Below are 12,554 nucleotides of genomic sequence, written 5' to 3' on the forward strand. Positions count from 1 at the left end.
TATTCTAGAATATTAGTGTTACTAAATAATTATTTCAATTTTTTTGAATTTTGGTCAAATCTGGTCAAACTATGGTCAAAGTATGGTCAAACTATGGTCAAACTATGAACCACGATGTCGGGGATTCAATCAATCCCGTATACAATTCCCTTTGTCAATCGGTATGTTACTTGCCCGAGATTCGATCGTTGGTATCCCAATACCTCGTTCAATCTCGTTACCGGCAAGTCACTTTACTCGTTCCGTAACGCATGGTCCCGTGGCTAACTCATTAGTCACATTGAGCTCATTATGATGATGCATTATCGAGTGGGCCCAGAGATACCTCTCCGTCATACGGAGTGACAAATCCCAGTCTCGATTCGTGCCAACCCAACAGACACTTTCGGAGATACCTGTAGTGTACCTTTATAGCCACCCAGTTATGTTGTGACGTTTGGTACACCCAAAGCATTCCTACGGTATCCGGGAGTTGCACAATCTCATGGTCTAAGAAAATGATACTTGACATTAGAAAAGCTCTTAGCAAACGAACTACACGATCTTGTGCTATGCTTAGGATTGGGTCTTGTCCATCACATCATTCTCCTAATGATGTGATCCCGTTATCAATGACATCCAGTGTCCATGGTCAGAAAACCATAACCATCTATTGATCAACGAGCTAGTCAACTAGAGGCTCACTATGGACATGTTGTGGTCTATGTATTCACACATGTATTACGGTTTCAGTTAATACAATTATAGCATGAACAATAGACAATTATCATGAACAAGGAAATATAATAATAACCATTTTATTATTGCCTCTAGGGCATATTTCCAACAGTCTCCCACTTGCACTAGAGTCAATAATCTAGTTCACATCACTATGTGATTGCAATGAATCCAACACCCATGGTGTTTTATCATATCTTGCTTGTGAGAGAGGTTATTAGTCAACGGGTCTGAACCTTTCAGATCCGTGTGTGCTTTACAAATCTCTATGTCATCTCCTAGATGCAGCTACCACGCGCTATTTGGAACTATTCCAAATAACTGCTCTACTATACGAATCCGGTCTACTACTCAGAGTCATCCAGATTAGTGTCAAAGTTTGCATCGGCGTAACCCTTTACGACGAACTCTTTTACCACCTCCATAATCGAGAAAATTTCCTTAGTCCACTAGTTACTAAGGATAACCTTGACCGCTGTCCTATGATCCATTCGTGGATCACTCTTGTACCCCTTGACTGACTCATGGCAAGGCACACTTCAGGTGCGGTGCACATCATAGCATACTGTAGAGCCTACGTCTAAAGCATAGGGGACGACCTTCGTCCTTTCTCTCTCTTCTGCCGTGGTCAGGTATTGAGTCTTACTCAATACTCACACCTTATAACACAGCCAAGAACTCCTTCTTTGCCGATCTATTTTGAACTCCTTCAAAATCTTGTCACGGTATGTATTCATTTGAAAGTACTATTAAGCGCTTTGATCTATCCTTATAGATCTTGATGCTCAATGTTCAAGTAGCTTAATACAGGTTTTCCATTGAAAAACACTTTTCAAACAACCCTATATGCTTTCCAAAAATTCTACATCATTCCCGATCAACAATATGTCAACAACATATACTCATCAGAAATTTTTTAGTGCTCCCACTAACTTCTTTGGAAATACAAGTTTCTCATAAACTTTGTATAAACCCAAAATCTTTGATCATCTCATCAAAGCGCATATTCCAACTCCGAGATGCTTACTCCAGTCCTTAGAAGGATCGCTGGAGCTTTGCATACTTGTTAGCATTTTCAGGATTGACAAAACCTTCTGGTTGTATCACATACAACCTTTCCTCAAGAAAATCGTCGAGGAAACAATGTTTTGACATCCTATCTGCAAGATTTCATAAATAATGCAGTAACTGCTAATATAATTCCAACAGACTCTTATCATCGCTACGAGTGAGAAAGTCTCATCGTAGTCAACTCCTTGAACTTGTCGAAAAACATCTTAACGACAAGTCGAGCTTTCTTAATGGTGATACTTACCATCATTGTCCGTTTTCCCTTTTAAAATCCATCTGTACCCAACAGCCTTACGACCATCAAGTAGTTCTGCCAAAGTCTATACTTTGTTTTCATACATGGATGCTCTCGGATTTTATGGCCTCGAGTCATTCGTTGGAATCCGGGCCCACCGTCGCTTCTCCATAGCTCATAGGTTCATCGTTGTCCAACAACATGACTTCCAAGACATGATTACCGTACCACTATGAAGTTGTACGCATCCTTGTCGACCTACGAGGTTTGGTAGTGACTTGATCTGAAGTTTCATGATCACTATCATCAGCTTCCACTTTAATTGGTGTAGGCGCCACAGGAACAACTTCATGTGCCCTGCTGCACACTAGTTGAAGTGACGGTTCAATAACCTCATCAAGTCTCCACCATCCTCCCACTCAATTCTTTCGAGAGAAACTTTTCCTCGAGAAAGGACCCGATTCTAGAAACAATCCCTTTTGCTTCCAGATCTGAGACAGGAGGCATACCCAACTGTTTTTGGGTGTCCTATGAAGATGCATTTATCCGCTTTGGGTTCGAGCTTATTAGCCTGAAACTTTTTCACATAAGCATCGCAGCCCCAAACTCTTAAGAAATGACAGCTTAGGTTTCTCTAAACCATAGTTCATACGGTGTCGTCTCAACGGAATTGCGGGGTGCCCTATTTAAAGTGAATGCGGTTGTCTCTAATGCCTAACCCATAAACAACAGTGGTAATTCGATAAGAGACATCATGGTATGCACTATATCCAATAGGGTGCAGTTATGATGTTCGGACACACCATCACACTATGGTGTTCCAGGCGGTATTAGTCGTGAAACAATTTCCACAATGTCTTAATTGTGTGCCAAACTCGTAACTCAGATATTCATCTCTATGATCATATCATAGACATTTTATCCTCTTGTCACGACGATCTTCAACTTCACTCTGAAATTACTTGAACCTTTCAATAATTCAGACTTGTGTTTCATCAAGTAAATATACTTAGCATCTACTCAAATCATCTGTGAAGTAAGAACATAACGATATCCACTGCGTGCCTCAGCACTCATTAGACTGCACACATCAAAATGTATTACTTCCAACAAGTTGTTCTCTTGTTCCATCTCACTGAAAACGAGGCCTTTCAGTCATCTTGCCCATGTGGTATGATTTGCATGTCTCAAGTGATTCAAAATCAAGTGAGTCCAAATGATCCATCTGTATGGAGTTTCTTCATGCATGCATACCAATAGACATGGTTCGCATGTCTCAATCTTTTTAAAAACGAGTGAGTCCAAAGATCCATCAACATGGAGCTTCTTCATGCGTTTTACCCCAATATGACTCAAATAGCAGTGCCACAAGTATGTGGTACTATCATTACTATCTTATATCTTTTGGCATGAACATGTGTATCACTACGATCGAGATTCAATAAACCATTCATTTTAGGTGCAAGACCATTGAAGATATTATTCAAATAAAAAAGTAACCATTATTCTCCTTAAATGAATAACCGTATTGCGATAAACATAATCCAATCATGTCTATGCTCAACGCAAACACCAAATAACAATTATTTAGGTTTAACACCAATCTCGATGGTAGAGGGAGCATGCGATGCTTGATCACATCAACCTTGGAAACACTTCCAACAAATATCGTAATCTCATCTTTAGCTAGTATCTGTTTATTCCGCAGCTTTTATTTCGAGTTACTAACACTTAGCAACCGAACCGGTATCTAATACCCTGGTGCTACTAGGAGTACTAGTAAAGTACACATTAATATAATGTATATCCAATATATTTCAGTCGACCTTGCCAGCCTTCTCATCTACGAAGTATCTAGGGCAGTTCTGCTTTAGTGACCGTTCCCCTCATTTCAGAAGCACTTAGTCTCGGGTTTGGGTTCAACCTTGGGTTTCTTCACTAGAGCTGCAACTGATTTGCCGTTTCATGAAGTATCCCTTCTTGCCCCTGCCCTTCTTGAAACTAGTGGTTTTACTAACCATCAACAATTGATGCTCCTACTTGATTTCTACTTTCGCGGTGTCAAACATCGCGAATAGCTCAAGGATCATCATATCTATCCCTGATATGTTATAGTTCATCACGAACCTCTAGTAGCTTGGTGGCAGTGACTTTGGAGAACCATCACTATCTCATCTGGAAGACAACTCCCACTCGATTCAAGCGATTGTAGTACTCAGACAATCTGAGCACATGCTCAACGATTGAGCTTTTCTCCTTTAGTTTGTAGGCTTCAGAAACTTGTCGGAGGTCTCACACCTCTTGACGTGGGCACGAGCCTGAAATCCTAATTTCAGCCCTTGAAACATCTCATATGTTCCGCGACGTTTCAAAACGTCTTCGGTGCCTCAATTCTATACCGTTTTAACATTACTCACTGAACTATCACGTAGTCATCAAAACGTGTATGTCAGATGTTCGCAACATCCACAAACGATGCTCGAGGTTCAGCACACCGAGCGGTGCATTAAGAACATAAGCCTTCTGTGCAGCAATGAGGACAATCCTCAGTTTACGGACCCATCCCGCATTATTTCTATTATCAACTTTCAACTAAATTTTCTCTAGGAACATATCTTAGTAGAACTAAAGCGTAAGCTATGACATAATTTGCAAAGACCTTTTGACTATGTTCATGATAATTAAGTTCATCTAATCAAATTATTTAATGAACTCCCACTCAGATAGACATCCCTCTAGTCATCTAAGTGATACATGATCCGAGTCAACTAGGCCGTGTCCGATCATCACATGAGACGGACTAGTCATCATCGGTGAACATCTCCATGTTGATCGTATCTACTATACGACTCATGTTCGACCTTTCGGTCTCTTGTGTTCCGAGGCCATGTCTGTACATGCTAGGCTCGTCAAGTCAACCTAAGTGTTTCGCATGTGTAAATCTGGCTTACACCCGTTGTATGCGAACGTTAGAATCTATCACACCCGATCATCACGTGGTGCTTCGAAACAACGAACCTTCGCAACGGTGCACAGTTAGGGGGAACACATCTCTTGAAATTTTAGTGAGGGATCATCTTATTTATGCTACCGTCGTTCTAAGCAAATAAGATGTAAACATGACAAACATCACATGCAAATCATAAAGTGACATGATACGGCCAATATCATCTTGCGCCTTTTGATCTCCATCTTCGAGGCGCGGCATGATCACCATCGTCACCGGCATGACACCATGATCTCCATCATCGTGTCTTCATGAAGTTGTCTCGCCAACTATTACTTCTACTACTATGGCTAACGGTTAACAATAAAGTAAAGTAATTACATGGCGTTTTTCATTGACACGCAGGTCATACAATAAATTAAGACAACTCCTATGGCTCCTGCCGGTTGTCATACTCATCGACATGCAAGTCGTGATTCCTATTACAAGAAAATGATCAATCTCATACATCACATATATATAATTCATCACATCCTTTTGGCCATATCACATCACATAGCATACCCTGCAAAAACAAGTTAGACGTCCTCTAATTGTTATTGCATGTTTTACGTGGCTGCTATGGGTTTCTAGCAAGAACGTTTCTTACCTACGCAAAAGCCACAACGGTGATATGCCAATTGCTATTTACCCTTCATAAGGACCCTCTTCATCGAATCTGGTCCGACTAAAGTGGGAGAGACAGACACCCGCTAGCCACCTTATGCATCAAGTGCATGTCAGTCGGTGGAACCTGTCTCACATAAGTGTACGTGTAAGGTCGGTCCGGGCCGCTTCATCCCACAATGCCGCCGAATCAAGATAAGACTAGTAACCACAAGCAAATTGAACAAATCAACGCCCACAACTACTTTGTGTTCTACTTGTGCGTAGAATCTACGCATAGACCTAGCTCATGATGCCACTGTTGGGGAACGTAGCAGAAATTGAAAATTTTCTACGCATCACCAAGATCAATCTATGGAATAACTAGCAACGAGAGAGAGGGGAGTGCATCTCCATACCCTTGAAGATCGTGATGCGGAAGCGTTGCAAGAACGCGGTCGGTGGAGTCGTACACGAAGCGATTCAGACCGCGGCCGAATCCGATCTAAGCACCAAACAACGGTGCCTCCGTGTTCAACACACGTGCAGCCTGGTGACGTCTCCCGCGCCTTGATCCAGCAAGGGAGAGGGAGAGGTTGGGGAAGACTCCGTCCAGCAGCAGCACGACGACGTGGTGGTGGTGGAGGAGCGTGACACTCCAGCAGGGCTTCGCCAAGCACTGCGAGAGACGAGGAGGGAGAGGGGTAGGGCTGCGCTAAGAGAGAGGGAGACTCGTGTCTATGGCAGCCCCAAAACCCCCACTATATATAGGGGAAGGGGAGGGGCTGCGCCCCCATCTAGGGTTCCTCCCTAAGGGTGGCGGCCAGCCCTAGATGCATCTGGGGGCGGCCAGAGGGGGAGAGAGGGGGGCGCACCCTAGGTGGGCCTTAGGCCCATCTGAGCCTAGGGTTTTCCCCCTTCCCCCCTTCCCTGCACCTTGGGCCTCTTGTGGGAGGCGCACCAGCCACCTAGGGGCTGGTCCCTTCCCACACTTGGCCCACGCAGGCCTCCGGGGTTGGTGGCCCCTCCCGGTGGACCCCCGAACCCTTCAGGTGGTCCCGGTACGTTACCGATAATGCCCAGAACACTTCCGGTGTCCAAAACGGGACTTCCCATATATAAATCTTTACCTCCGGAACTCCTCGTGACGTCCTGGATCTCATCCGGGACTCCGAACAACATTCGGTAACCACGTACATCTATTCCCTATAACCCTAGCGTCATCGAACCTTAAGTGTGTAGACCCTACGGGTTCGGGAATCATGCAGACATGACCGAGACATCTCTCCGACCAATAACCAACAGCGGGATCTGGATACCCATGTTGGCTCCCACATGTTCCACGATGATCTCATCGGATGAACCACGATGTTGGGGATTCAATCAATCCCGTATACAATTTCCTTTGTCAATCGGTATGTTACTTGCCCGAGATTCGATCGTTGGTATCCCAATACCTCGTTTAATCTCGTTACCGGCAAGTCACTTTACTCGTTCCGTAACGCATGATCCCGTGGCTAACTCATTAGTCACATTGAGCTCATTATGATGATGCATTACCGAGTGGGCCCAGAGATACCTCTCCGTCATACGGAGTGACAAATCCCAGTCTCAATTCGTGCCAACCCAACAGACACTTTCGGAGATACCTGTAGTGTACCTTTATAGCCACCCAGTTACGTTGTGACGTTTGGTACACCCAAAGCATTCCTACGGTATTCGGGAGTTGCACAATCTCATGGTCTAAGGAAATGATACTTGACATTAGAAAAGCTCTTAGCAAACGAACTACACGATCTTGTGCTATGCTTAGGATTGAGTCTTGTCCATCACATCATTCTCCTAACGATGTGATCCCGTTATCAATGACATCCAATGTCCATGGTCAGGAAACCATAACCATCTATTGATCAACGAGCTAGTCAACTAGAGGCTCACTATGGACATGTTGTGGTCTATGTATTCACACATGTATTACGGTTTCCAGTTAATACAATTATATCATGAACAATAGACAATTATCATGAACAAGGAAATATAATAATAACCATTTTATTATTGCCTCTAGGGCATATTTACAACAGGGTCGACAGTCTGCCGCAATGAGCGATAGATAGGATTTGTGCAGGGAACGGGCCACCGATCAGCATTGAGTACTTGAGTATGTAAGCAATTCCTTGGCTTAATTCTCTCAACTGGTTTGGAAGGTTTGGGTGTCACTCAAAGTTAAATTATTTGCTTCGTTAGCAATCCAAGATAGTATTTGGACCGCAGATCTTTGTTTTTTATATATCTCTCTTTGCAGTTGCGAGTGTTTCATCACTGCGATGGGTCTTTGTTTTTATATTTCTCTCTTTTTCATTTTTGTTCTTGGTTGTGTGCATCCTTGATGTCTTTCGATATCTTGTTGGTGTAGAGGCTGGGTGTAATTAGTATCTTCGTGATATTAATATATTCTCTTTATCAAAAAATTTGGACCGCGGATAGGTTGGCTGAGCAGAGTTGATAAATTGTGAGTTTTCCCATTTGCAAGAGGGGAGAACAATGTGGGACACATCTTTTCTTCAAATGTCGATACTCCCTTAGGCTCTGAAACTTGGTCATTGAGAAACTTCACCTTGAGAGCATGAACACATCCTCATTGTCCTGTGACGGCTCCATCAAGAATTAGTGGAGAAGTACAACCGGCGTGGGCGGACCTCATCGTAAAGCCATGGCTTCGCTTACCATACTTGTGGCAAATCATCCCTCTGAAGGAGGAGGCCATGGCGTTGGCTCATGTACCCAAGCCTCACGGTGTGGTGGAACGAGTGAACATTTTTCGAAAACATGAAATAAAATATGATATCAGGACAATTATTTAAAAACACGAAAAAGGTATAAATTCTCAACATTTTTGGAAAAATATGAACAATTTTTTAAAATGTGAGCTCCTTTTGATTTTTTTGGAAAACACAAACATTTTATTATAATTACAAATATTTTAAAAATGTGAACACTATGAATTTCTTGAACTTCCAAATATTTTTGGAAATTTTGACAATTTCTTTGGAAATTGTGAAGAGGTTCTTGAAAATTCAAACATGTTTCAATAAACAGAAACAGAACTAAAAACATTTGAACTCATTTATAAAAAAACAATTAAAAAAATTTCTGAACATTTTTATTTTCAAAATAAGAAAAATATATAATAAACATAAAATGGAAAATAAAAAACAGAAAAGAAAAGTGCAAAACTGGTTTGGGAAACGGTAAAAGGCGTGCAGTAGGCTACGCTAAAGTGGGCCGGGCCACCAAATCAGTCGTCTCACTTGCCGTGTGTGTGGGGTCCTTCGTCAATCTATCTCTGTCGATAGAATACTCTATTTCTGTGCTTCGTCAATAGATCAGGTACATCTTATGCCTCCGTTGTAAAAGAAAAAAAAAGTATGTAGTAGAAACGGCACACACACAAAATCGGCACTAGCAGCTGGCTCACCACTCACTAGCTGAGCTACTAGGACTGGATTAGGAGGTACGTACTGTCCATTGGTATGATGAATCGCAGTCCGCCACCACCATCTGTTCGTATGATCTCTTGTGTTTGGAAGCGCACTGCAGTGCTTCAGTGCTTCAGGAGACCTTCATAGGTGTGCATCATTAGTTCGACTATCTGACGGGAGAATCTCGAGTTTCCTGCGTGTCGCCGGCGTGTCGTCCACGGCTGCTTTGGGTGTGAGCATTGGGGGGGGGGGGGGGGGGGGGGGGGGGGGTGGGGGGGGGGGGTGGGGGGTGCGCGGTGGAGCTGCACGTGCTCGCCGGTGCAGGGGAGGGAGCGGGGCATTGACTTAGGATGCCATGTCAGCACTTACATGCGGGCCAGGTCTATCATAAATGCATTTAAAATGGATGAATCGGTTGATATACCCACATGGCAGTTTTTAGTCATAGATTAGAGAAAAAGTGACAAGTCTTCGGGGCAAAATCGTAAAGTGATAGTTTATAGTTTATAGACACGGTTCCATGGAATTGTGGTAGTTTTTGGTTAAATACTCGACGGGAGAATCTGGAGTTTCCTGGCGTTCGGTTGGCCGATTGCTTTGGTTAAGAAATGCACGCAAAGAGGGCCTGAACTCCAACACACATGCAAGTTTCAGAACTGAAGAAGTGTTACGCACGCACTGAGACAGTGAGACGGCACAGAGAACACACACACACACACACAAAAGAAAAGCGCGAAGTAGCACAAAACACAAATGCAAGGTACATACTACGTGCATACAGATTAATTTGGAGAAGTGATGCGCACAACCATACGCACAGAACGGCAGTACATAGCGCTCAGCACAAGAGTACAAAAACAGTAGTAGCTGGTCTAGTAACTGAACCGGCATGCATGGTGGTTATTCATGGAGCAGAGGTCCTGCTTACACCGATGCGCCAGCCATCTCATCCATGAACAGATAGAGCAACTGGAACAGAGATGCCTCTGGATCTATCTATCTAGCTATCTCCAAGAGTCCGATCTGATTAATTGGTGAACAAGCTATGCGACGAGGACGAAGATGGCGTAGATGATGCCGGGGATGTAGCCCAGCAGCGTGAGCAGCAGGCAGATCCAGAACTCCACCTGCACAGATACACGCAAGGATAATGAGTCACTGATCGACATGGCAGCTCGAGACTGAGATGGAGTAGTAAGTAGTAACAGCGGCTGCCAAACAGAGGAAGGTCAGGCAGCTTACGCCGATGCCGTAGCGGAGGAAGACGCCGACCGGCGGCAGCAAGATGGCCAGCAGGATCTCCACGAACGTCTCCGAACCCATCTCAACCAACTTCCTCTCTCGCAGAGCTTCTCTCCTCCGATGAGAAACAGATGTGGTCGATGGTGCTAGCTTGCCGTGGGAGAGTGAGCAAGCAGGGCAGAGCTAGTGAAGTGCGGCGCTAGAGCTGATCAGCTCGACCGGGGACCTAGAAGAATTGGACGGAGGCGGACGTGGCGGCGCCGAGCTCCCGTGGCGCGACACCTCGCGCGCACTCCATGCATGCCTTGCTCGGTGGACATCTGTCGAGCTGGGTTGAGAATCTGGCATATCACGCGTCAGCGCGATTAGGCACTCGTAGTAGAAAATTCAGATCAGCACTCCTAACGGGGACTGCTTACCGAACAGGTAATTTCTTCTCTGTCCCACTATCTGGCCGGTCCGGCTGCTAGGGTCTTAACCGCGGGTGAACACTGTGGAGTGAACAGTGTTGGAGTTTAAACGAAATGGCAACTAAGATGGATGCATCACAGTCGTCCATCAAAGACTTGTCTCTGTGCGCGTCGGTCGAACCCATTCGCCAACTGAACCTTGGAGTTGGACAGTTGAGCACTTCCTCAGTAGTTTTTTTCTTTTAAGAAAAGGGCATCCCGCCCCAGTTCCATTTCCATAGAAAATGAAACCCACAAAGTACATCATTTTTACAGACTGCGGGAAGAGATTGAGTATCCCTCCAGCATCAACTTTGCAGAAATTTAAAAAAAAACAGGAACCTTGACAACAAGCTTCAGTCTAACAGAATACAGGCTGAAAATAGACTAGCTACTAGCATCTTTTTGCACACAGCAAGATGAGACATGAGGCCATATCAACTCTCCAGGATCAAGCTCTCCTCCATGCCCATCCAGCCACCCATCTTTTGTATAGAGTACAGCCGCCAGAGCTCGTTCTTCTTCATCCTGGCTCTGGCCAGAGCAGCAGCGGTGGTTTTCTTGCGGCCTCCCATATAGCCGCAATGAACATCTCCACGCGCTCTCTTGCATTTCCTTTGCATAGGATCTTCCAGGAGTTGCAGAACCCTGCAACTTTCTCCAGAACCACCTGCACACCCATCCAGTTTGTGTTATTAAAACACATGTCATTTCTGCACCTCCAGATAGCCCAGAGAGTAGCTGATATGACAATATTCTCAGCTTGCAGCTTTTTATCTCTCCCCCACATTTCTGCTACCCTACCAAGTGCAGGTAAAGGGAAGCAGTCTATGATGGAGTGAATATTTCTCCAAATTTCCATAGCTACAACACATTCAAAGAACAAGTGGTTGATATTTTCACATTCAGAGCAGAACAAGCAAGACAAGTCATTTAAATGTTGTCTCTTACTGAGATTCTCCCTCACTAACATCTTATTATGAGCTAGCAACCACAAAAACATATGTATGTTAGGAGGAACATGAATTTTCCACATATCAGGTATATGAACTTGGCTAATGCCCCTAAAATTGATCATGGCATACATTGATCTAACTGAGTAGACACCATTGGATTCTAGTTTCCAGATTAAAGCATCATCTTCATTACTAAGGACAATAGATTGCACAATGCTTAACATGTCATACCAAAGGAGAAGCAACCTGTTATCCACACATCTTCTAAATGTGATTTTAAGGTTAACCCCATCCCACAGTTCAGCCACAGACTGATTATGTTCATTAGCAATATTATACAACTCCCAGAATTGGATGGCCAGGCTACATGACCCAAACCAATGATCTTCCCAAAATTTGACTCTTTTACCATTGCCCACTTTCCACTGATACCCATGCTTAGCTGCTTTAGCAGCCTACAGAACCCCTTTCCAGAAAGGGGATGAGTTAGTATCAGGGCAAGAGAAAATATTGGGATTATTGGCTCTATATTTAGAGTCAATAATCTGCTTCCACATCTTACTATCACCAGTATGAAATTTATAAACCCAAGAGGCTAATAGGCTCAGGTTCATCTCAGCAAAATTCGGAATCCCCAGGGCCCCATATTGCTTTTTCTGAGTTACCAGCCCCCAGTTGGCAAGGTGATACCTATGGTGCCCCTCATAGTTATCCCAAAAACAATGAGCCATCTGTGAGTTGATCAAATTAATGGCCCACTTGGGGAATTTGATCATGCTCATTAGATAAGTGGGTATGCTAGCTAGACAT

General features: G+C 43.9%; 1 protein-coding gene across 1 annotated transcript; it reads right to left on the reverse strand.

Annotated features, from left to right (window-relative positions):
• Nucleotides 1-9,858: 9,858 nt before the first annotated feature.
• On the reverse strand, nt 9,859-10,552 carry LOC109763633 (low temperature-induced protein lt101.2). The gene is made up of 2 exons (XM_020322478.4): nt 10,340-10,552; nt 9,859-10,224 (listed from the first exon to the last, which is right to left on the reverse strand). Exons 1-2 carry the CDS (start codon nt 10,418-10,420, stop codon nt 10,141-10,143), a joined length of 165 nt encoding a protein of 54 aa, XP_020178067.1. The 5' UTR covers nt 10,421-10,552; the 3' UTR covers nt 9,859-10,140.
• Between the last annotated feature and the right edge of the window lie 2,002 nt (nt 10,553-12,554).

The sequence above is a fragment of the Aegilops tauschii genome, chromosome 1, assembly GCF_002575655.3.
Source record: "Aegilops tauschii subsp. strangulata cultivar AL8/78 chromosome 1, Aet v6.0, whole genome shotgun sequence".
In the NCBI taxonomy this organism is placed as follows: Eukaryota; Viridiplantae; Streptophyta; class Magnoliopsida; order Poales; family Poaceae; genus Aegilops; species Aegilops tauschii.

Coding starts and splice junctions, on each gene's coding strand:
- LOC109763633 (XM_020322478.4), bottom strand. CDS start 10,420: ATGGGTTCGGAGACGTTCGTGGAGATCCTGCTGGCCATCTTGCTGCCG. Junction 10,225..10,339: donor TCCTCCGCTACGGCATCGGC/GTAAGCTGCCTG, acceptor GTATCTGTGCAG/GTGGAGTTCTGGATCTGCCT.